The 26,029-nt window shown below is 45.3% G+C and overlaps 1 protein-coding gene across 7 annotated transcripts in view; it reads right to left on the bottom strand.

Annotated features, from left to right (window-relative positions):
- BMP2 (bone morphogenetic protein 2) overlaps positions 1 to 26,029 on the bottom strand; it is a 171,866-nt gene that overhangs the window by 35,546 nt on the left and 110,291 nt on the right. For 5 of the 7 annotated variants that reach the window (XM_072035255.1, XM_027453308.3, XM_072035257.1 and 2 more), the window contains 2 exons: positions 25,444 to 25,802; positions 21,348 to 23,374 (listed from right to left, as the gene is read on the bottom strand). In XM_072035255.1, coding sequence (XP_071891356.1) covers positions 22,530 to 23,374; positions 25,444 to 25,795 — 1,197 coding nt within the window. In that variant the 5' untranslated portion in view covers positions 25,796 to 25,802 and the 3' untranslated portion in view covers positions 21,348 to 22,529. Of the gene's footprint in view, positions 1 to 939; positions 18,918 to 21,347; positions 23,375 to 25,443; positions 25,803 to 26,029 lie in introns of those variants that run through there. The other 2 variants (XR_011807940.1, XM_072035258.1) reach the window with 2 other exon arrangements.

Below are 26,029 nucleotides of genomic sequence, written 5' to 3'. Positions count from 1 at the left end.
TTGTGAAGGGTAGGTCCTGCCTAACTAACCTGATTTCCTTTTATGATAAGATCACCCGTATGGTGGACCAAGGGAAACCAGCTGATGTGATTTTTTTGGACTTCAGCAAGGCTTTTGACACGGTTTCCCATAGGATCCTACTGGACAAAATGTCCAGCATACAGCTAAATAAAAACATCATACGATGGGTGAGCAATTGGCTAACGGGCAGGGCCCAAAGGGTTATGGTGAATGGGGCTGCGTCAGGCTGGCGGGCGGTCACCAGTGGGGTCCCTCAAGGCTCCATTTTAGGGCCGGTACTTTTCAATATTTTTATAAACGATCTGGATGTAGGAATAGAAGGCATTTTGAGCAAGTTTGCTGATGACACCAAACTTGGAGGAGTTGTGGACTCAAATGAGGGTGGAAAGGCCTTGCAGAGGGATCTGGATAGGTTGGAGAGCTGGGCGATCGCCAACCGCATGAAGTTCAATAAGAGCAAGTGCCGGGTCCTGCACCTGGGACGGGGAAACCCTGGCTGCACGTACAGACTGGGCGATGAGACGCTGGAGAGCAGCCTAGAAGAGAGGGATCTGGGGGTCGTGGTAGACAGCAAGTTGAATATGAGCCGGCAGTGTGCCCTGGCAGCCAGGAGGGCCAACCGTGTCCTGGGGTGCATCAAGCACGGCATCGCTAGTAGGTCGAGGGAGGTGATTGTCCCGCTCTACTCTGCGCTGGTGCGGCCTCACCTCGAGTACTGTGTGCAGTTCTGGGCACCACAGTATAAAAAGGACATGAAACTGTTGGAGAGTGTCCAGAGGAGGGCTACGAAGATGGTGAAAGGCCTGGAGGGGAAGACGTACGAGGAACGGCTGAGGGCACTGGGCCTGTTCAGCCTGGAGAAGAGGAGGCTGAGGGGAGACCTCATCGCAGTCTACAACTTCCTCGTAAGGGGGTGTCGAGAGGCAGGAGACCTTTTCTCCATTAACACCAGCGACAGGACCCGCGGGAATGGGGTTAAGCTGAGGCAGGGGAAGTTTAGGCTGGACATCAGGAAGGGGTTCTTCACAGAGAGAGTGGTTGCACACTGGAACAGGCTCCCCAGGGAAGTGGTCACTGCACCGAGCCTGACTGAATTTAAGAAGAGATTGGACTGTGCACTTAGTCACATGGTCTGAACTTGGGTAGACCTGTGCGGTGTCAAGAGTTGGACTTGATGATCCTTAAGGGTCCCTTCCAACTCAGGATATTCTATGATTCTATGATTCTATGAAACTGAATTCCTACCGACTTTCCGTATCCATGTGACAAAGGCATATCGAAGAGCACCACTTTTACAGAGGAGGGAAGACCCAAGCATCTCGTACAAAGATGACAGCAACTTGAGGTGCTCAGGGAACATGAAAAGCAATTACTGTGAGGGTGAAAGTGTGAACCTGGAGCTACAGTGGAGCTCTCTCTGGCCCTTCCTACACCATGCCTAGCGCCAATGCCCCAGCACATCATCATCTCATCGAGCCTCTTCTGGCTTCTTAGAAACTTTAGTCAGAAATTCCACCTGTTTCAGTCCTAGGGAGCGTCCAGTCTTCTCAATAGTTTTGTAGAAAAAACAAAGAACAAAAACTAGCAGCAAAAAATAGTGATATTGGTTTTCTTACACTACACAACAGCTGCAGAGCAGCTGCGGGAGAGCCCCACTACTGCCAGGCACCTTTCCAAAGGCTTAGAGCACAGGATGAGCCTGCACCTTCACTCACACCACTCCTGACCCTGCACCTTGCACGAGCCTCCCACGCAGATCCCCGTGCTGAGACTACTGTACCTCCTCAAGGCCGTAGCTGCTTGCAGATTTGCCAGTCCTCAGCTACGCTTCATGCCTGGCCCCATATCCTCCAGAGCTGCCAGCTTCGAGTGTGACCTTCAGGGCCTCCCTGAGGGCCGAGAGTTTTACCCCAGAGCAGGAGCAGCTCGGGGCTGGGCTGAGGAGCAGCGTGTTGCCACCCCAAGGGTGCTGGGACTGCAGGGACACCTGCCCTGGGGGGACTCTTCTCCATCAAAATGCAGCAATGCCACCAAGGCCCAAGACCCAATTCCTTCTTCGAGCTTTTTTTTTTTTTCCTCCTTTCTTCGCCTCACTGTGGTTCTTTTTTGGTCAAATTATTCCAGGGAACTCTTTATTTTAGTAAGAACTCTGATATCATTCCTATTAGATGATAAACATTTATAAGCCAAAGCATAATTCCAAATACTTAGCCCTTAGGTAAACACTAGAAAGTAAAGGTCAAACTGTAAACATCAGTATTTTTGTAAAGATTGTGCGCATTCATGTTTTGAATTCTTGTTTTCCTTAAGTAAACCCCAGGCAAGAGATAACAGATGCCTAATTTCAAAGATCCTGAAAGTTGTAATTTGGCACGCAATGGCATGCGTTGTAATGAAGTTTACAGAAGCACTCTCTGAAGCGTTCACACATGAAAAATTAAAGTGGAGATAGTTGTTTTATTTAAATTAAACCTATTTTCAGAAACCTTTTATCCAGCCATAAACTGCTGTGGAGTAGAAGATCAACATTTGCGTCTCCAAGTTCTCTTCCTAATAACAAGCCACTAACGCGGCGCGCTCTGCCTGAAAGGACCATTAGGAAAACATCTCTTTGCTGGGGGGCTTACAGGGATGTTTGCTGCTCACAAAACAGATAAGAAAAGACTTAATGTACTTGCAAAGCTGAGCTCTCGAAAGTGATGAAAAGCCAGGGTTATGGTAAATGGAGCAATTTTCCCTCCTCTTGCACCTTGTGCCTGAGTAGGGACTCAGCAGTGGGATGACCCCGCTCCTGTTTTCGCTGCAGGGTGTGCCCCAGCCTCGGCCAGGGCCGGGAAGGGGCTGCCCTGACCCTGCGGAGCTGATGGATAATCGATGGGAGCCTCGGCATGCACTGCGTGCTCCCGGGCTGGCCTCGCTGCACGTGACTCAAGCCCAGCTGCAGCAGCAGAATGAGCCACGTCCTCAGCTGCTTTGCCATGGAGCTCTTGACGCTATTGCTTAGGCGCGTCACAAAAATGTATCTGTGCTGTTTCCCAACGAAGCGCAGGGACGACCTTTCCCCCATTTTGGAGGCTGGAAAGCAAGGAAAGAGAAAGAGGAGCTGAAGGATCCATAGCTCTGGGGATGGTGCAAAGGCTGGGGATTGCCAAAGGCTTTTCATTTCCCAGAGCGCTAAGGCATTTGCTATAAGCCAGCTCTCCTGAGCTTCTATTGCAATTGTGGCTGCTCAGCATTTCAGGTCAGATCCCTGGGTCTCAAGTCAGATACCCAGAATATGAGGAACACTTAATTGGTGACCACCCATGAAGAGTTTGGTTTAAGCGACTTGCCTGGAATCACTCTGGCAGAAGCACTGAGAGCTCCAGCTCCCTAGCGTACATCTGAACAGCCTTAAATATTTTTTCGTCTTTCCACAAACCCCCACCTCATTCACTGTTCATCTTCCCCCTCCTGCCAGAAATGGGGTAGAGATCCTCGGGACAATAGTGTCTTTTACTGCACAACCCTGATTCTTTCCACAAGCAGGTCTGTAATTGTAGTGGTCTAATTAAAGGCTGTATCGTAACACAGAAGACGGGAGCAGGCCTGGGAAGAGAATTAAAGTTGCAAGATAATTTTGGTACATCCTAAGTGTTTTTAAATACAGTTCACACACAGACACGCACACACACATGCATATGTGATTCCCTTGACTTCAAAAACTCAGAAATCAAAATGAAGCTATAAAAATCCACTGTATCACTGGAAACAAATTCCAGCAGTGCTGGGACCCCTGGAGTTGAAGCTGACGAAGTACCTGTGCGAAGGCGAGCTCCTTGTCCTCTGCAGTGCAGGCAAAAGAGGGCTGAGCATGCACTTGTCTGGGGGCTTCGCAGCTACTTGCTGAGCTGGGTGAATGCAGGAATGACCAGCTCCATTTCAGGTTTCTGCAGGGAAATATGCTGAGCACAAACTTTTCGACTATCTCCCAAAATGCAGAGGCTTCCTGCTCTCTTTTTTACTCTATTGTTCGTGCATCTATGCACCAAGGGAATGTAGGAACTCTCTGCAATCATCTAACCCTCTCCTGGGACTAGAGGGAGGCTCTCAGCTAGAGACACAGGTTTTCCTGAGATTACTCCCATCCTGGAAATACAGCTGCAATTACCGAGCAACTCCCTTCTTGCCCATGCCCCCTCCATCTCTGCAGAGGACGTGCCCGTCACGGGTGGGGGCTGTGGGGAGCAGCCCGAGCTGGCTCTGCAAGGATGGTATTTTTCCCTCAAACATCAGCGGAGCACGTGCAAGCTGAGAGGTTTGAAATGTTCATTAAGTGGCCGGGTTTGGCAGGAAAATGAAGTGAAAGTCACTCTCCTGCCAAATCTCAACAGCACGGTGGTGCTAGAGCTGCTCAAATTGGAGGATATCTTAATGTTTCAAGGCAAGCTAAACTTCTTTTCCCCTTTTTCAAAAAAATAAAAAATAAATAAAAAACGGCAGTGCTAGTCCCACATCAACCACATGCTATAGACACATACGTGCAAAAACACACACACACCGAGCAGCACTGCCATTGACATTTTGACATTGTTAAGTGAAGAGATGGGCTTGCTCTGATTTACTGCAAACTTCTGGGAAGTTTTATATATCAGATCCACCCTTCATAATTACAGAAAACAGTACAATGGCTGAAACTCCTTCCTGCAATATTTTAAAAATGATTTCCACTATATTTGCCCACGTGCCACCAATAAATAGGGCTTTTGTACCCGTCTGGCCAGAGCTTTTTTTGTTTGCTTTGCTTTTACTACGATTATTCCTTTTGATTAGCTGTCAGGCACAGCTTTTTTCTTACTTTGCCTCACTTGGCTGTGGTTGAACAACTTATCACCTGTCTACCTCAAACAGAGAACTTACATTTTAGCCTCACAAAGTTGGATGCATTTTCTTTGCAGACCGACTACATACATCATAGGCAAATAAAAAATGTGCAAACAAACTACAAATGGATTACGTGGGAATAAGAAAAGCACAGTAGACGGGTACAAACCTTTGCATTTAAACTGTTAGGAACAAATAACCATCTTATTAAATACAATATAACTGCCTATATTTCATTCTACAAAAGGAAGGCCTCTTGGAGACAGGGCCTACCAGCAAAATCTGGTTTTACTGGTCTCACATTGGACAGTAAAGTTGGCAGCAGCTGCCAAAGCTGGGACTTCAAAGAACTCAGGATTTGCTGGAGAAGATTCAACCAAGTCCACCCCAGGAGCTCTCCCCTGACCTTACGTAGCACCAGGTATGTGAGAAGAGAGGAGAAAAAAAAAATCTTCCTTCCCATTATACTTCTAGGGCTGTGATTCCCACAAAATGCAATTATTTTCCCCAGTAAAATTCAGGACTAATATACATACTTTTGTTATTTCAGACTAATTGCTTTTGTAATTAGGTTTAAGCTCTGAGAGAACACTGTCCACAGCTGTCTATTTTCTCTTTGGGATGTGTCTAACGAACAAAGAAATTGAATCAAATACAATGAAACAATAGCTAAGGAGTACATAGCCTCATCAGATATAAGCACCAGCAAACAATGGCATTTCTCTATTTCCCATCGAGGAATCTGTAGGACGAGACAGACAGCAGCTATTTTTCTGAAGGCTTGAGCAACAACAACAACAAAACCTCCTTAGGCCATTTGTACCTAAACTGCCTTTAAGGTACTACAAACATTTTCTGAAAATCACAAAACTTTTCAGTTTTGTTGACTGCTTAATCAATTCACCAGGGCAGCAGAAAGCAAAAATGCTTTTGGCTCAAACAGACAAGAAACTGACAAAAAGAAAAGAAAAATATGGGCTTCTCCATAAAATGCAATTTCAGTTTAAAAACTTTCCAGAGGAAACTTTTCTTTCAGTTCTGCCCTTGGTTCTCCTACCACCTTCCTCCTTTCCCCAAACAAGTATTTCTACTTCAATCAAAGGCAAAAAGGGGAAAAAAAAAAAAAAAAAATAGACAACAAAAAGGAGCCTGATTTTCCAGAACACCCAAATCCCAGCAATCCAAAGAAATTTCCCTTTGAACCATCTCAATCTAGACACCCAAATATTGAGACACACATAGATATTGTTATTCAGATCTGAAGTGCTGGCCAAGGTTTGTATTTCACCGGATGATTAGTATTCTAAGATGGCAAAATATGCTTGTACAACCAGCTCGGGAAGCACAGGGATCCCTGCTGGCTGGAGAGTCCCCGGCAGGTTGATGGAAGCAACCAACCTTTGCACTAACCCATTTCTGGGCTTACAGATCTTCCACCAGAACTCTGAGGGGAAACATTTGGCTGTCTGCTCAAGCATACACTACTTCAAGATGGTTTTGTAATAAATGCCATTAACGTTGCACGTTTGAGAGGTCTTGCAGGTTGCAGCATAACCTCCTGAAACTCCGCTCAGTTACACATTGACTAAGTGAACAGTGTGGAGTCTTGGATTTCACCATATTCGGCCTGAATGAACCTAAAGCAGCACAAAACTTGCCCGGTATGAGCCAGCACCAGCTAGATTCTCAACACTTCAGCAGCTAACGTTTCCCTTCAGCGTCACTGAAGTTTGGGAGGTTTGCTTTGGTGACCTGTGGCCTTTCTTTCTTCCCACCCGCCTCATTCTTTCTTTCTTTGCTATGTATGTTAATTTGGGGAAAATCATAGCCTAAGGCAACACACCTGACTGCTTCCCACCCCAAAATCATTTACCATTTAATGCACGGTTACATTCATTCTTCTGCCTTTATAGTTCCCTAATGAGCTTGAACTGCAATTAACAAAATGATTGCGTTCACTCCAGTACAATGCACCTGCAAATACCAGGATGGGAAGTCATATTTAAAACAAAAATACACTCGGTAAATATTTCAGCATAAACTTGATATTCTAGCATGGGCTTGAATTTTAACAGGTGTCAGTGGTTGCAGTTTGCTGTCACTTTTTTATTCTCTTCTAATTGGTTGAAGGTGTCCCTATATCGTCAGCTCATCCACGGCTCAATGGTTCTGTGAGCAAAAAATACAAAATACTTCACTTTATTTTTCTACTGAAATAACTTTTCATCCTGTATTTAACACTTTTTCTTGTAAAAATTCTGATTGAAGCTAGTATTATAGCTTCTTATCTGCAAGAAAATCATTTTAAACCCATTGTTAGGATTAATTCAAAACTGATATTTATGAGAAAAAATGCCTGGAATAAGAGTTGTTTCTTACACTATTCCACTGATCTTGGTCACAGCACTCTAACAAGTCTGTGACCTCCTAATCTGCATACTGCAACTGAACTCCCACATATACATTTTTAATGATTTTGGTGAAAACATGATATTTTCTTTTTCTCTGCTTGTTAAATGGAGCACAAACAAAAATATCTCATATATGGAAACAAGAACTCATTACATTTGTATTGATCCATCTACTGCTCTTCCTCATTGCCTTTTCTCTCTGTTGCAGACAGAGGTTGGACAGAAGCTCTGGAGGTCCTCCTGGCCAGCCTCCTGCTCACGCACAGCAGGGCCAGCTTCAGGTCACACCGGGTTGCTCAGGGCCACATCCAGTCTCCAAAAGTGGAAAATTCACAGTTCCTTGGGAATAAAGTGCTAAACCACTGGTGCAGTGCTGAACTTTCTCCTTATATTCAGTCAGATTTCCCCTTGCTGTTACCTGTGGCAGCTGCCTCCCGTCCTTCCACTGCACACCTCTGAAGCTGGCTCCATGCCCTCTATACCCTCCTTTTGGGTCATGGAAGACTCTCATAAGATCCCCCTAACTAAATAAGTTAGGATCCTGCAGACCTGTTCCCCAACCTTTCCTCAGCTGTCTCCAACCTTACCTGTGTCTCTATCGAACTTGAGGAGATTCCTGTGGGCCCATTCCTCCAGCCTGTCCCTCCAACAGTCCCTCATCCTCACTTGCTAGCGTATCAATTCACTTCCCAGGGGCTGGTGCCAGCTGCAAGCTCACTAAAGCAGCACTCCGCGCTCTTGATCAGGTTGCTGATGAAGATGTTAAACCCCAGCAGCCCCTCGGCACCTTCAGATGCACCCTGCCCTGTCCCATGGGTTTGTTAGTGCCACGCTACCTTAGTGATCTTTAGTTTTCCTCTAACACAGGTACCACCTCACCTCCAGACTCTGCCACTACGCACAGAGGCCTGCAAGCAGATCTTGCCAGTAAAGGCCCCCAGCAACACACTGAATGCATCAGCCTTGTCCCATGCCTTTCATTGCTGGCCACAGACAGCAGAAGGCCCTCATCCTCCTTGGCTTCCCCTTTGTCACTGACATACCTGTAGAAATGATCTGCTCACCCTTCACAAGCCTTGTGAGTTCCAACTCCAGCTGAGCTTTGAGTTTCCTAATTCTGTTGCTACACACCTAGGCAACATTTCTGTGCTCCTCTTTGGTAGCGTGTCCCTGCTTCCACCTCCATGCTTTTCCTTTTTGCATTTAAAATCAGTCAGGAGTTCCCCATTCAGCTAAGCTGGCCTCCTGCTTTACCTGCTCAGCTTCCTGAACATCAGGATGGACTGTTCTTGTGCTTTGAGGAGGCTGTCCTTGAAGATCAAGCAACTTTCATGGGTCTCTCTGCCCTCTAGGGCAGACTCCCAGGAGATCCTGCCTACCAGCTCCTTGAACAAGCCGAAGTCCACACTCTTGAAGTCCCAAGTGATTATTGCATTACTCGCCTTTCCCTCTTTCCTCAGGTTCTTAAACCACCATCCTATGATATTGCAGCCAAGTCATCCCCAAACATTTCTTCCTTATTCATGAGCAGCAGGTTGAGCACCGTTCCTCCATCAGTCAGCTCATCCAGCACCAAAAAGTTTGCGCTCCATGAGTCTCCTGAATTGCTTACACGCCATCAAGCTTCCAGCAGGTAGGGGAAGGGTTATGGATCTCCTAAAAGGGGTTTGCTTAGTATCAGAAAAGTGAATCCTCTTCTTGGTAACTGGAATTTTGCTTGTGTTAAGAGCAGAATATTCCTATTGTGACCTTGTAAGCCACGGTACTATCATTGTACATGTAAGTACCCTGTAGGATCACAAGTGGAACCTGTATAATATAAATGCAGCGATTACAAGTGACTCTGGAAGGGGTCCGTTCAGACTTGTGGAGGATCTCTGGAGTTCTGTACACAGTGTAGAAGTGAAGGCAACGCAACACAGAATTAATGCCTGAAGTGTTTGCTTATTGCCAACTTAGGCCAGTGGGTGAGCAGCAGTGGCTTGTGCCAGGAGCTGAGGAAGAGGCATAACGTGACCTACCTGAGTGAGGACAGCTCCCAGCCAGCCAGTCTGCCTACTGCACCTGTCCAGAGGGCAAGGCCAGGAAATGAGCAAAGGAAGAAGCATTTCTGTACCTTGTGGGCCCTGTCCAATCCCCCCAGTCAATGACTGTCAGAGTCTTCATTTCTTATCAGAAAGACAGGATCTGCAGAAGTGCCGCAGAGTAGCATCAGGAACCTGACCCTCTCTTTCTGAAGGACTCGGTTACTGGCTGCAGGCAGCACCTTTGCTGGCTTTAAATCAGGCAGTAGGTAGTTTTTTGGACTTCTGGCCAAATGCTCATTCAATCTTTCAACCCCACTGAAACCACAGTAAGTATAAGGCAAGCTTGGCCTTCAGTTTGAACTGGCTCGCACAGCTTACACAAGCTCAGAAGAAGCCTGGTGATGTAAACGAGTGCCTGATTTGGCTGTGACTCACTCACCCTGTCACACAGCCTCAGTGACTGATCTGTCCTGGCTCTTCAGCAGGTGAGACTTCCGAGGAACTTCTGTCCATACACTGGCTGTTAAGACATTTGTGTCTCCTGGTCATCAATCTCCCTCCTATGTATCAGACGACCTTAAACCCCCCTGCAACACCCCTACTGCCACCATCCTTATTTGAGCACTTCGTAATTTTTACCGCATTTGCCTCCGCAACTGCCCTGCAGGATGGATTTCCCCCAGGTAAATGATAAGGCAACAATGGGAAACTAAGGGCCAGATTTTTTTAAACAGAATTTAGTTCAAGTTGCTGCGAGTTTCAATAAACCTTTACTTTGCCTCTGAGCTGGGTGAGCTCACAGCCCCTGATTTGCTTAGTGCTCTGGATTTGTAAGGGTTCAGGCAATGCAAAAGTGCCAAGTTTCACACTGTTTTGCACATGAAACCATAAATCCCTCTCCAGAACCCCAGGGGCATGAGGGGGGCTGTTGTTCAAAAGGTTCATGAACTTGGGCAGATATCAGAGCTTATAACAACGTACTAAATTAAGTTCTGTCCAAAACTTTTTCATGGGCCTAGCCTACAAAATAGCTAATAAGAACATTTAAAGTTTTTTCCAGAATTGGGCCACTGGCAAAAACAAAACAAACAAAAAAGAAATATTGCCATATTTCATTCTTAGTTTTATCTTTTTTGGTTAATTCAGTGCATTACTTTCTCCTGGTAAATGCACAGGCAGTTTTCTTTAGATTTTTTAACTTTTGCAAGGTATCTAGATGTGATTCTTTCCTACTTTGTTTTTAAGGTAGGCATCTACCAAACCAAGACAGAGGACCACATTCCACAGGATGAGACTACATGAAAATGTTTACTTGGCCTAATCATAAAATAGTTATTCTTCTGAAAAATCTTTAGTACACAACATAAAGTAACCCTTTGCCAGTATTCCTTATCTGCTCACTTCAGTAAAAAGCTAAATCAAAGTAATAGAAAAATCTTAAGTAACAATAGTTACCACCCCAAATCCATTCTATTACTCCGATAACTCTGGCTTTCAGTGAAAACAACCAGTTTTCACTATCTTTTTCCAGTGAAGTTTTATAGAGGAAAATTTGCCATTCAAAAATCTGGATGTTCACTATATTGACTTGAGAATAAAACTGAGAAAAATATTTGCTCACCTATTCTGCAGGCAAACACATCGGCACATTAAAAAAGCGCTCAGTTGATAGTTGCTTTGAAAAGCAAACTTCAAGAGAAAGGCATATCTTGCCAGCCAGATTTGAGACTTCCTAATGATAAATAACAAGTTAGTCCATTACGACCCTAGCATAATGCCACTCATCCTAACAAGGAGAGAGAGAGACAGGTTTTCTTGCCTACAAAGCAGTCATTCTGATAAGTTAATACACAGAGCAGTGGCAAGGACTCTGGTTTGATTAATACCGAAGTCATCACTGCAATGGATCCAGCTGAAGTTGTTCAGAGTAGCACAGCTCTTCCCTCCATATTTGTACAGTGAAACCTCATTTCAATGTGTATTTACCACCAACTTGCCAATAACTACCATAACAAGCAGGATCAGATATTCTGACAGCTTATAGCATGACACAGTGTTTTGCAAGTAGCTTGCAAAGCACGTTAGTAACAGAAGTGCTGAGGGGTGATGGTCATCTCGAGAGCCAGTGAAGAACCCAGGTTCCAGGACCTTCAAAACATTTTTCCATCTGGACTGACATCCTTCTGGGAACAGCAGCCCTCTGCCTCTTAGAGGAGCCCTCTAAGCCTTCCACTTAGCTCTGGGAGTAGCATCAGTGGTTACTGTAGACAGCTTTTCATTCCCTGCCTGCCCAACACACAAAACTGGCATGGCCAAAGAGAGAGTAGGGAAGAAAGAGAAAGGAGGAAAAAAAAAAAAAACAGAGAGAAAAAGGAAAAAAAAAAAAAAAAAAGGAAAAGAAAGGGGGAGAAAAAGGAGAAAAGAAAAAAAACCTGAAGGAACCTTTAATCTCTTAAGGGAAAAAAAAATCAGCAACAACAAAAAACTTATTAATGGAATGTTAAGATTGTGTATTAAACCCACAAAAGTCAGAAAATGAAGGATTTAAAGACTCCCGTGGCTCTTTCAACCCTTCCCTCTGCCTGCGTGCATTACAGGCTTTTCATTACACACCCATGTAACACTGGGCAAAGGGACATAACCGTAGGTGATGTTTAAGTGGGAGCATGGCTTGTTATGAAGTAAAGCTACAGAAATGAAAATGTTAATAACTAGTTGCTTTATCTTGTAAAAGTTTAATATTCACTATTAAAGAATGGCAGGACACTAAAGAAATGGCAAGATGTTGTTATGGACCTAAATGAAATATTGAATAAATGAGCTGTTCTCCCCAGTAAATATTTTCATTGGAGTTTATTTGCAGCAGAATTTATCTCCCCGTGACCCCAATATGATGGCAATATATCATGGTAAGTAACTATCCCCCAGTTTATGCTTGTGTGTAAACAAGTCTCACTGAAATAAGCAGTTTGCCCTGTACCAAACACCCCCAGATTTTTCAGTCCCGTGCCTGCAAAATTCAGCATGCTCCCTCCTGCTAAACCCTCTGCACGCTCTGTGTCTGCCACACTTGGAGTAGCTGCACACTTCCCACCCAGTAACACGCACATCCTCTTCGTGAGCGAGGAAATACTATTATCCTGGCTGTACAAATGAGAATTCTGGGCACTGAGAGATTAAAGCTAAGCATTTCAAAGCATCCCAGTTAATTAAAATGACTGGAAAATGGGTGTCCAAATTGTTTAGATACCTTTGAAGTCTCAGAATAATTATATTGCTCAAGGTCACACAGGGAGTTTATGGCTGACCCACAACTTGAACCCAGATTTCCAGCGTCCCACTCCAGCACCTTAATCACAAAGCCATCTTTGCTTTCCAATTTAATACTGGCCAGACCTGGTTCGCATGCAAACCTGTTACCAGCGGACGAAACCTGTTATTATGCCATCTAATGTAGCTATCTATCTCTACCCTACAGGATAAACAGCAGCGCATTTGGGCATCTCTAAATTCCTTCAGGTACGTATCATTAGAAAACACTTAGGAGGCAGGGAGAAACTATTTGAGGATTAGCACAAAACGACAGCGAGGGGCCCTCCCGATGGCGCACTGCAACCCTGCAGCACAGTGAGGTTTGCAGCCTCTCCACTCCTTAGTCTGGTGGCCCTGCTGCTTAAACTAGCCCTTTTTTTCTGATGCAGTATTTGACTAGCAGCATCTCTTTTTAACAGGTTTGGCTGCCAAAGCCAGTCCTGTTGCTATCAGCTTGGCTGTGAATTCTCTACCTTCTGTGATAAGGCCCGCTTGATGCTACAGCCAACAGTGCTGCCATGCTTCTTGCCACCAGGCGGGCTGGATTAGAGTAGAAAATAAACCTGCAGAGATGTTAGGAGCAGCACCAAGACTTCAGCAGCAGAGCATCTGGTGGAAGAGCCCTCTCCCAAAGAAAAGCTCAGGAAGGCCCTGACAGAGAAGCCTCCACACCACGCAGACCGAGGAACTTGTGCACGCCGCGCTGCCAGCCGCTAGCGCTCAGTGCCACACGTCAGCCTCTCGTCGCTGCAGTCTTTGCACAGAAGAGGGCTGCACTTCACAAGCCAGTTTTGATATCCACTAACAAACCTGACCTCAGCTTAATTTCTCTTGGGCATACACTCTGGTTACGCACTCCTCTCATTTCCAGCTGTAAGTCAGAGGCCAAACAGCCTCTGATTGTTGGCACAAAGCATCCGGGCCTTCGAATGAACCGATGCGGTTACATAAAGCAAAGCTCCCCAGGTAGGATTCAGTCTCGGGTTCTCCCTAGACACACCAACACCCTCTAGGACGAGGAACGCAATGCAGCACAGAGATCAACATAAGGCACGCACACACTCAACGTGCTGACTCTTTATCACAGAGGTTGCTAATTTCCCATGCTAAGAACAACCTTTGGAACTAAAATGAATTATGAGTCTCATTCTGAGTGCATCAAAGAGTAGACAGCCTTTTTAAAGTAGTCGAGATCACCTCAGCTGTGCTTTTGTTATCTAGCCCAAGGTTAAGGATTTGGCCTTGGGCTAACAATTGGCTCAGAAAACCAGGATCATATAATGAGAGTTCCAGGAAGAGAGAAAAACCAAGGCTTGGTAAAGGCACATTCTTCAAAGTGTCCCAGCATCTGACCCTTTTTTCCCCTCCCCCTCAGATGAATGGGGTAAAAAAAGAGAGGACTGAAGCCTGAAACACTGAAGGATGTATTCACATACAAGATGAGCTGGAAAGACATTCCAGATCGTTCCCAGACACTCAGGCTTACAGAACAACAAACTTTCCTCACCAGTTGGATGGAAAAGTTGGCAGTAAGCCGCTGCATGGCTAAGGTCTCAAGAGGAGGCAGCTGTTGGAAAGGGCAGCACCTGGTTTCTTTTCTTTGATATAACACACAAGTTAGACTACTTCGATTTAAAAACCTGCAAAAACAGGCTAAGACCTTCCAGCAGGTGAGAACTGCAGTAGCTACCTGCCAGTGGAATGGCCTGCTGGGTTACACAGAGCTGATCACAAACTATTGGCATTTTTTTTTTTAGGTGTTTTTTTGTTTGTTCTTGTTGTTGCTTGGTTGGTTTTGGTAGTGTTTTGTGTTGTGTTTTTTTTTCCAGAACCTGCACATGGGAGAGTCACAGACCACTTTTCCAACCTCTGCTGCCGACAAACACCAGAGCTCCACCCACGCTCTCCACTCCAGTTTCCCAGGCCTTGGTCCTTCTCACCAAGGAACTCTGCAGTGGGCAGGAATCAGTCACTTAGCAGGTGTGTAGGATCTCTCTCTAAATGACTCTGCCCTCTAGGGTACATTTGGGTTATATTTTCAAAGATGAAAATCTTTTCATTTGCAAACCTGGGAGAATTCTTTGCCCAACCTGTCAAAAAGTAGTTAACAACTAGCTATTTCCTTTAAAAAAAAAAAAAAAAGTTAAAAAAATAAAAATAAATCACCAGACCAGGAAAAATAAATCAATTAGTCTTTGATTCTCCCCTCAGTAACAACATCATCCAGAACATAGGCTATTGCTAAACCTAAGTAACTAAAAGTGTTGATGGACTTTAAAAATACCTGCAATTAAGAAAAGGAGGGCTTCAATTTCATTTCCTTCTGAGTTTTGGGTCTCAAGGTGCCATTCTGAGGCTTTTCCCCAGAGTGTGAGGAAATTTCTTTGTAGGGATCTCAGATTTTGTGGTGTATTCACAGCATTCCAGCAATGGATGCTTTAAAGTAAGACTGCATGATGCCACTGGTCTGTACATTGAAAGCTAAAATAATAGCTACTTTTCCGCCATTCCAGTAACCTAGGCCTTGAACAACAGGAATAAAAGACAATCAATAATGCCAATAATATTTTGCAGTACAAAGCTGCTCATTTTCCACTTAAAGCTGCTGGGCCTATATTTTTTTTCACAGTTCCTGGGCTGGGAAAACAGCTTCCACACGCATTAGGAGCCGGTCCAACGACAACAGTTTGTGACATCAAAACTGCCTTCGTGTCAATACTATGATGTCAGCTGGAGGATCAGGACCTTTCATGAAAATGCACAAGGATGCTGGACTCTTAAAAGAGCAAGCTTCCTTTTAAGTGCAAGATCTTTTCCTTCAAAGGAAAAGAGAAAATGCAAGCAGAAAAGTTGTGTCAGAACTGTCCTTAAAATAGAATATTTAAAACTATTGTCAGTGAGCAATGTTTATCAGAAATAATACACACCCTGCCTCTCTTCCTAATTCCTAACAAGCCAATAACTCCAATGGTCTATGAAGTCCCATACGAAGTTATTGATAAGTCATGAGAAAAATGCAAAAGTCAAGATTATAATGAAATGAATCATTGTTTCTGGCTGTAAAGCAGAGGCATTCTGCTCAGCCCGCGTGTTTGGTGCAGTGGCAGGTCAGACATCCTCTCCCCTTCCCCCTCCCATCACCATTGGCCTTGCAATTAAGCTTCAATATGCCTGTGTGTATATTATTGATGTGGAAACAGCTATTTCCATCATGCCGCAGACATTCTATACTTTTGAAGTCTGTGGTTACAGAGTCATTATTCCGTACAACACTTTCCCATCACTAGGGTGTGCAGGATGCCATAAAAAAATGTTTTTGTGAAAGTTCCAAGCTACTGGAGTTATGTCAATAGTTACCTTAAATACATTCTTTTTCATATGTGCTCTCCCTGCCTTCTGAGGCTTTGCTTTAATAAAAAGAGCCAGATTGTCTGAGAATGAACTCAGTAGAGCTACGCGCACTTGCAGATCTGGTTGGTATTTCCATCTTTTAATCTGCATGTTGTTTCCAGGATGATGATGCTAGTAATAGTAGTAGTAGTAGTAATAATAATAGTAATAATAATAATAATACATTTGCCTCTGTTTGTAGTGAAACTCTGCTGGAGTTGAATGCTTTGTTTTAATGAGACACACTGAATGAAGCAGCATCCTGCAGTGCAAGAAGTACATGTCAGCTCTCCACCGCCTTGGCATTACAACCCAAGCTACAGTACAATATTCATAATTTTCTTGGTGATCTCCCAGAAAAACCTTCTTAATTTAATCTCTAATGGGATTATCAGCCTCATTAAATTGTAAATCTGCCACAGTCCAGCTGTTGTGGGAACCTGAACTTTTGTTATCAATTCGCTGCTCTCATTTCTCTACCTGAGGTTACTTCAGAAACTTTTAACACTTTCAGCTTCAAAAGCCTGCAGGCCTTTCCCCACTTCCCTCACCCCTCACTTCTTCCCTGCCTTGTTGCCAGCTAAAAAGCCAGACAGCTGCTTCTTTCCTGGAGCTCAGCCAGTATACCCAACCGCTGCCCTAACCCAGTCCAGTTTCTGCACCAAGAGCCAGCCACGTTCTGCAGAAGCCCCCACGGGAATGAACTGTGGGGAGCAAAACCCATCGCTGCCCTGCCTTACGAGCCGAGAGCCAAGCTGACCCACTGCAAGTTTCATTGCTCTGGAGAAGTCCAACAGCTCTCAGCCGCTGTTTGCCTGTCGAGGGCAATACAAGCCCGGGCAGGCAGCACAGCTGAGCCTTCACAGCACTATGTAAATACAGAAGCAAATGAGCTCTGGCCCTCAGACTGCTGGCAAGTTACAAACATGGTCCCTGGTGCTCCCAGGTGCAAACAACGCGTGCAAAACTTCGCAGCCTTCCCAAACTAAAATTCTTGCTGAAGGCAGGGACAAATTTCCCTCTGCGAATAAGACAGAAGCAGGAGAAAAGCAGTGTGCCTGCTTTGGTAAGCGCGCACTGCACAAGGCTGGTGTACCAAAGGGGGCTAGACCCCGAGAGCCCTGATATGTGCCTGGATTCCAAAGAGAAAAAATTTCCACCCTAGGAAACCACTACCGCCTGTTGCAGACACGGCTATCAGGAGTACAGCTCATGAAGGACTAGCACCAGAGAGAAAGGGAAGAACCAATCTTACAGTCATTTTGGCATCCTGTTTGTGCCCAAGCAAGTCCAATGTAGTGGACACACACAAACTGTTACTTTTTCGTACACCTGCAAAATCTCTTAGGAGAAATAAAAAAAAAAATAGAAGTTCAGCAGAGTAAAATATATATTCTAAAGGAGCTGGGATTTTTTTTTTCCTTGTACACAGTAGCTTAATAAAATAAAAGACCACCACTCTTATCCAACAGCCTCCTTGCAGCAACCACATGTAAACTCCGGCTTGTGAACTTAACTTCTTCTTTTTCCTATGTAACTAAAAAACAAAGTGGTTTGTGCCTGTAACAACCATTTATAACATTTTAAAAATACATTTTAATGCCTTTGGCTTTTCATCCTCATTTTGAGCAGCTTAAGTCAACTGGGAACAAGCCTTGTGGTTCTCATGTTCTCGCATTATAAGAACACAACAAATCAAGTTCTCATAGCAGCAGCGTGCCCTACTGAAAGGGGAAAGGTTGCCTTAATGTACAGGAGAAGAGAAGCATTCCATATCCATAATTAGATAAATAATACTTCAGGCAAGATATGGCACCTTTAAAAGTGCTTTTTCACTCTTGAATTTTTTCTCTGCTTGTTACTACAGAAACCATCTAGCAACCAGAATCTAAGACAGACTCCACCCAAAACAGAGAAAAACAATATAGACAGAGTAGGCTTTTCCTCCATTTTTCCCCTTCTTTTTTTTTTTTCCTCTTTCTTTTCATTCCTTTTCTTTTTTTTTTTTTAAGGGGTGGGTGAGTGCTAAAGAAATATATCTTACTGTGCAAAGGAGAGGAGCATTTTACATGCAGTTGAAACAGTAAAGCTCTGATTACAGATGGCAGAAATGAAAGCAGGGAATGAGTAATGAGCAATGAGAAATGCGTAATGCGGGATGAGGATATAATTTCCACACATCGGCTAAAGAAAGGTTTACACTCTTAAGCAATAAAAACAAACCATTAAGCCAGACCTGCACTGTCAGGAAGTATAAAACAGTTCTTGAAACTCTGCAGTTACTATACAAAAGCTTTTCATAAACTTTTGTTTCCTGATCTTCATAAAACATTAACATCAAGCTGCCATATGGCAATTAGCTGCCTCCTGAAATCAATAAAAAAAATCAACAATTTAGGAATAGCTATATAATAAAATAGTTCAATAATTATCCTCTTATAATAGTGTAGCAAAGTGTGTCTAATATAAATGCAGTCCAGATGAGCTCCATCTTCAAAGCTGAGAGTACAATAATGTTCCTCTCCAAGCCTCATCAGTACTGATTGCACCACTGCAAGACCTCTACCTGCCTAGCAGGGGAGCAAGCAGGTGATATGGCAGTCTGCGGACACCCAAACCCAACTGCCACGTGAGCAGGAAAGGTCTCGGTGCCTGATTATGACGAGCCCAGGTTAGCGCAGCAGAACGGATCCTGCTTGGTGAAAATGGCCAGTGCTCTCAGGAGAGCTTACCTCAGCTGAAGATCTTCCCGCGTCATTTTTACATGCTGCTGACCACAGAAGTCCAACTGAATTTTGCGCAAAAATTATCAAGCCACTCGACAAAGCTGTTACTGATTCTCAAAAGGACAAGGAGAGATGCTGATCACATTTGTGTTTAGAGAGATGCTTATCTGAAATGCACAAAGGGTGACATTATCTATCACAATCTCTGCCTATATAGATTATATTAAGTGCCTAGAAGCAACAAGTTTAGGGGAAACGGGCTATAGAGTAACAAAGGCAGTTTTGCGTTCTAGATCTTCTGCTTTTTCTCCTCTTAAGAGGAAAAAAAAAAGCTCACTGCTTCTTGTAGAGCACTGTAACACTAATAAGTACTAACAAACTAAAATAATTTCTAGAGTATTTTGGTAACGGCATACTTTTGGTGTTTAGGATTATTGAGCAGTCATTACCAGACTTAGAAGAAGACTTATCAGAAAAGAAAAGAAGAAGACTTATCAGAAAGGCCACATTTCTCAGGAGGGCTGTCTGATCACCAACACTATTTAGCAGAGTCCAGGAACCCAACTGAGGTGTAAGATGATTTTCTACTACCTATGTAGGAAAGCCTCTGTTTTGTTTCCTTTCTTTAAAAATCCTACTCAAACTTCAGTGCAGCACTCTCACATCTCCAATCTAGAGAGTTTAAGGGTTAGGAATTTAAAAAGATATACTTTGAATCCAATTCTGCAGAAATTTGTTGACTTGCCAAGCTTGATGCATGCATATTTCCTCCTCAAAATCAGTACGGAACTGCCGATTCTGTGACTAACACTACCCGGGCATAGCAATGCTTAGAGGAGTGGATCTTCCTATGTTTACAATTACCCGTTGGCCTCACGGTGTGTTTTACGAAGGATGCAATTCTCTGTCAAGCAACAGGAAGTTTGCCTTTACCAGGAACGCAGCATCACGTCATGAGCCAGCTCCTGCTCATGCATAGACAAGCGCCGTAGCCAATTTTTTTAAACCAAGATTACCATCAACGTGTTCTCATGCCTTAGAGGAGATGTAAAGCAGTCGCCACTCTGGAAAAAGCCTCCCTCAGTCTAGTTGCACTCCCTGGACCAGGAGCTACGAACTTAAGCCTGGCAAGCTTGGAGCTCAGGATCTGGTTAGACATGCCATGGGGTCCTCACTGATTTCAGCAGGCTTGGGATCGAGCCTTTTCTTCTCATAGAAATGGTGCAATCCCTAATTTTTCAGCACTTTACATCCAGCTTTTGAAAAAAGGGGTTATAGAGTATGATAGCGCCACTGTACCTTGACTGGCACAACCATGTAAATAACTGGCAAATAACCAATAAATTCTTGCAGCACCTTCGCTGTGGCACATCCTGCGACCTTGCCAAAGTGACAGCCGTCATCTCACCCATCACCACTAACACTGGCGTGCCCTTCCTAACAAGCAAAAGGCAAACCAAAGCTCTGCACCAAGAGACTCCTGCCCTAAAAACAACACAATAACCAACAAAACAGCACTGGTCTCTTAAAAACACAAATGAGAGGAGGCTGACCACCCAGCAAACTTGCAGGCTACTACATAGTATCAGCGTGACCAATAACACAAGAACAGAGCCAAACTGCCCAGCAGCAGATTGCTCTCTACTAGTTACTAAAAATAGTGCTGCTACAAAGAATGCATTAAGTTTTTATCTCACCACAGAAGATTACATCTTGCCCAATATATTTCTGAGCTCACGAGACAAAAATGGAAGCAGCCAACACGAAGTTAGGGTTAGTTTTTCTGTCCTCTCTGCCTATTGTGCTTTCCGATGATTAGCAGCAGAGGAAGCGAACTTTTCTGTAAGAGCACCTGTAAGACATCACCAAGTTGCCCTTCTCAGCAACAAGCCTGCCTACTAGTGCCTTTTCCGTAACCCAGAGGATTCTGGCAACCAGGAGGAGTCTGGGGAGGGTCATGACAAAGAGGAGGAGGTTTCTGTTAATAGAAGGTTATACTAGTGGGAAGCCAGAATCAGATTTCCAGTTGACTTAGAGAGGTCTCTAATGGAACACCCGTGCACGTGGCATCAGAACGTGCTGCCTCGGTTCACCAAATCCAGAAATTGATCCACTCCTCAGGACACGAAGCAACACAAGAGGGCTCTGAGGTCTCCAGAGGTGTCAGCACAGAGTCACTCCACGTTCACTACACATGGCAGACAGCTCCCGAGATAGGCAAGGACTTACCACTGGTAGTCTAACACAATTTCATTCTGCTCCTGGCTTTGGTGCACTTTGCAGCGGATCACCAAGAAGCCGTTTTAACCTACTTCCCTGCCATACTATTTCAGCGTAACCTTCATGCAACAAGCAACCCAACCTCTGCATGCTCATTCCATGTTCCTCAACCAGCGAGCTGACTGCCGTACCAGTCCTTTAACATGCAACAGGCACAACGAGTAGTAGCTTCGATGCTGAGCTCACCAACTGCAAATCACGCTTTTGCCCCTTGCACAAAGAATTTAAAAAGTAAAAGGATGTAAGCACGAGTTATCCTGGTGACGGCTGGACAAGCGAACCATGTTTTCTTACAGACTGGACTTTTCAAAAAGACATAGCAGAGTTCTGTGATTTATTATCTGAAATAGATTTAAACATTTTTGGAAAAAAATAAAAAATAAAATAAAAAAAAGCTTTCAAACACAAAACCCTGGAAAGGAAGACAAACTAATCTGCAAAACAGCAAAACCATCAGCTGAGGTTAGATAGGAGGCTGCATGACAACAACCTGCTGTATGAAGGGCAAAAATTGAAGATTAATTTCACTATTACACTCCACAGAAGTGAGCTCTCATCTGAGGTGAGGAAGTATGCAACGCTTTTTCAACTGTTAAAGACAAGGGCCAGTACAAATACGATAATCATTCCTCTTTAGCATACATAATCACAGAAAAAAAGATGACATTTTCATTTTTATTATTTTATATTTGGCCAGGACTTTTGAAGGAAGGACTTTTAAAGGAAACATCAAACATTCACTTTTCTGTAGGTCTAGAAAGGACTCAGTCTTCCCCCACCCCCACCTCCCCTAGGACTTCTATTGGCCCTTCTTATATTCACTCTGCAAATTAGTTGGGAATAGCAGTATTTATACTAGATCAGCAATGTCTGGTTCTTATCCAAATGTTCCACCTAAAGAGGATGCCAGTTCTCATGGATTGGACAGCCCACCCTGCAGCATTCCTGAGAATTGTACTATATAATAATCTTGAAAGTCAGCAGAGTGGATTATCCACTTTTTTCTGGACTTGAACTCGTGACCTTAACAGTAGCACAGCAGAAAGCAAATGTGCTATGCACTTTGCCATAGTAACCTTCCATGTATTCTTTTCAACTTAAATACACACAATTGAAACAGCTACAATTTTGGAAAATTATGTACAAACCCTATATTTTTTTCTTTTTGATTACATATAAATACAAATTAGCTATTCTTCTAAAAAGTGGTTATAATAGTAAATAAATACAAAATAAGAATCTGACCATTATACTTCATGTGCTGGGGTTAAACCCATATAAAATGTACAACTAAAATACATTTAAAATCTTTAAAGGAATATTTCTCTGATTAAAATATTTGTTTTCCCAACTTTTTCGTAGACATAAATATATTTTCAAAATAGTTGTGTTTTTTTTTTTCTTTCCATTTCATTACATAAATAAAGTCTTCATTGGGAAATATTAAAGTGTCAGCTTTTTTTTTTTTCTTTTTGTGTTTGTCTAATATATTTGCTGTGTTAGCGGCACCCACAACCCTCCACAACCATATCTTGATAGTTCTTTAATACAACTTTTTCGTTCTCATCAAGGTAGAGCATTGAAATAGCACTCAGTTCTGTCGGCACACAGCAAGCCTTGGGGATTTTGGAATTCACTGAATTGACCAAAGTCTGAACAATGGCATGGTTTGTTGAGTTTAGATGGTCTGCCAGTGGAAAAGGACATTCCCCGTGGCAGTAAAAGGCACTATACCCCGGCGGGGCAACAATCCAGTCATTCCACCCCACATCATTGAAGTCCACATATAACGGATGCCTTTTGCAACTGTATTTGTGGCGTTTACGCTGTTTGTGTTTCACTTGACGCTTTTCTCTTTTATGAAGCGGGTGTCCCTTGCCATCATGCCCAAACGTTACTAATAATGGCCTGAGCTGAGACCAGCTATCTTCATCCTGATGTAAAGACCTGCTAATCCTAACGTGCCTCTTGGAGGCACTGTTCTCTTTGTCCAAGTGAACCACCTCTACCACAAACCCATGATTAGGTTGTCCATGTGCAATCCACCTCAAAACAGCTGGCGTTACATCAAAACTTTCCCATTTACTTGCATTATGATGCACCAACCTGGTGTCCAAAAGTCTTGTGACAGGGTCCTTAGAGGTGGCTGTGGCTGGCTTTATAATTTCATAAATATTAATACGGTGATGGTAGCTGCTGTTGTTCTCAAAGGCTCCGTGCACCTGTTTCCGAAAAATCTGGAGTTCAGCTGAGGTGATAGACTCCTCATTAGGGATGGAAGTTAAATTAAAGAAGAAACGCCGTGCTGTTTTCCCACTCGTTTCTGGCAGTTCTTCCAAAACTTCTAATTTGATTAAACAGGGAGGGGGGGAAAAGAGAGAGAAAAAAAAATCAGGAACTGAGACAAGCAACCAAACCCCTCAGTTAGTCTGCTGCTGGCAGCTTTCAAATGACAGTTCACACACGTGACAAACAAGATCTGAAAGACTCGCAGGCAGAACATACCCTCTCCCTTGTCTTTCTGTTTATTTATGCAAGCATGTATAGCATGAAGTTAAGAACGCTTCATTCATTGTTATGCGCTTTGATTGAATGCTGGTGCCCTTTGCATTCCAGGTAGTTATAATGAGTGGCAAGGAACATGAAGCACTACGCTGGAATTCAAGGACATCAGTGAGAAAACTCAAGCACTGTAGTTAGTGGAGGCCTGATGAGAATCATTAAAACTGATTGAGGATTTAGGGTAATTATCTCATTTCGGCATTTTTCGAGAATACAGCTCTAACGTCAATCCCTTAAACTCCATTCTCAACACTGGAACTCCCCAATTTAGGTAACTTATTTAATCTCGATGTAGGGATTTTTGTGTCTTAATTAGAGACAGCAAACTCAACATCTGTAAAGGCGCTTCTCGAAGCACACCCTAGTGTTTGCTCGAAAGGACTGTAAAGAATGGCAGGAGGGTTCAACTGCTAAAGGGGATGGACGGTGAAGGGATGACAAAACAACAGGTTTTCAAAAACAAAACAAAACGCTAAACCCCGTGCCATTCTCCCCTTTCAGCCAACAAACTCTTGAATGGGACTTCAGGGGGAGTACAATGTATCTAGGGCTGCTATGAGCTATGTTGTTGCTAAAGGGACCAAAATGATGGCAAGTGTTTGCCCAGGGAATTCCCTCTAAAATTGTGATTTTTAATTCTGGTGCTAAGCATCCCAGAGAAAGATTCACTTTCTGAATGGCTGCAGGAACTGGTGCAAGCAGCTCTTAGTCCCATAACCATTCCCTGCTGGTTCCAGCAGGACTTCCAGTACAAGGTCAGGCTCGGCTTTATGGCATTTCAGGACCAGACCAGTACTTATGAATAAGGCAGAAGCTTTGAGTGGTCACAAACCAAACTCCTGCTTTAGTTAAGTCATGAACTGCGAGGGAGAACTCAATGAAAAATTGGAGTGACACTGATTTTTTCTACATTTTGTGAAAATTGGAGAATAGCTTTTATGTCAAAAAGAGTCTGTCGCAACACTGCTACTTCAAACATTCTTGCATCTGCCTCCAAACCGTAAAGGTTGCCCTCGCAGCTCCTCTCTCGCTTAGTGCCATGCCTGCTGTGCTCAGGTTTAAAAGGAACGAGCCACGCGCTGGCTTTTCCCCCTTTACTGCTGAGTGTTTACTTTCCACGTAGGGAAGCAGGCTACAGCGAGAGGTTACGTTTCACCATTCACCTCCTTTCCCACCATGGTGCTTTCCACTAACCACCGCCTCCACTTCTCCGAGGCCACCTCTCCTTTTCCCATCGGACCCATTACATCCTAGCAAACTTCTTTTTTTTTCGCCCCGGTTTCGCGCTCGGGAGCGTGGGGAAATCACATTTTCATGACTTTTCCAGCGAGCCCGCTGCGTGCCAGCACCAGAGACTAACAGCCAGGAAAGATTACAACCTGGGGAAACGTTTCCCAACGAGCACGCGAGCGACGCGCGCCACCGGCTCCGTGGGCCCGGGCGAGGAGCTGCTCGACGGGAGCTGCTCTGGGGGAAAGGCGCCCACCAGGGCTGGGGCAGGGGGCCCCGAGGTGCTGCCAGGGCCGGGTGCCCAGCTCGGGGGCTGGCTGGGCACCCGCTGCTTAGGGCCGAGGGGCCTCCGGCAGCGGGCGGCGATGGGCTGGGTGGCGTGGGGCCGGGGCTCGACGGCTCCTCGCAGGGATCGGCCGAGGGTTTCGCTCGCCTCCCACGGGGATTAGGCGGGGATTAGCAAACTCGGGCAGGCTTCGAATTGGAAGCGAAAGCTGCGGGAGCCGCCGCGCCGGGGCTGACAGCACCCAGCCGAGACGCAAAGCGCCGGGACCCCCCCGGCGGGGCTCCGCGGCCCCCCCCCGGCCCTCCCCGCCCCGAGCACCCCCCGGCCGCCCCTACCTTCGTGGTGGAAGCTGCGCACGGTGTTGGCGCGGCTGGCGGCCCTCTCCAGCGGGTAGCCCAGCGCCGGCGCTTGCCCCAGCCGCTGGCCAGCGTGCAGGCGGTAGAGGTCCAGCATGTAGGGCGGGATGACGACGTCCTTGCCGGGGCTGGGCCGCCGCTTCAGCCCGAACATGTGGAGCAGGCGCAGCTCGAACTCGCCCAGGAGCTCCTCGGGGCGCTGCGCGGCCGGGGCGGCGCGGCCGGGCTCGCCGAGACGCCGCCGGCCCCCGGGAGGCATGAGGCCGGCCGCGCCGCCCAGCAGCACCCGGCAGAGCAGCAGCGCCAGGAGGGAGCGGGTCGCGGCACCCATCGTGGACCTGCGCGGGGGAGGAGGAGGAGGAGGCGATGGGAGGCAGTCAGCGCGGGCAGGGGGGGGAAGGAGGGGTGGGAAAAAGGGGGGGGCACGGCCCGCAAGGGGGTCCCACCCCGGCTGGGGGAGCCCCGTCGGGGCGGGAGGGTCCCGGGTCCCCCGCGGCGGGGGACGGAAGGGGCCAGGAGGGGCCGGGGCGCCCCGCAGCACACACGGGGGCAGGGGGCCGGGGCC

Source organism: Anas platyrhynchos, chromosome 3, assembly GCF_047663525.1.
Source record: "Anas platyrhynchos isolate ZD024472 breed Pekin duck chromosome 3, IASCAAS_PekinDuck_T2T, whole genome shotgun sequence".
NCBI lineage: Eukaryota > Metazoa > Chordata > Aves > Anseriformes > Anatidae > Anas > Anas platyrhynchos.
The sequence above is the reverse complement of the archived record's forward strand: the minus strand, read 5'-3'. Positions and strand labels throughout refer to the sequence as shown.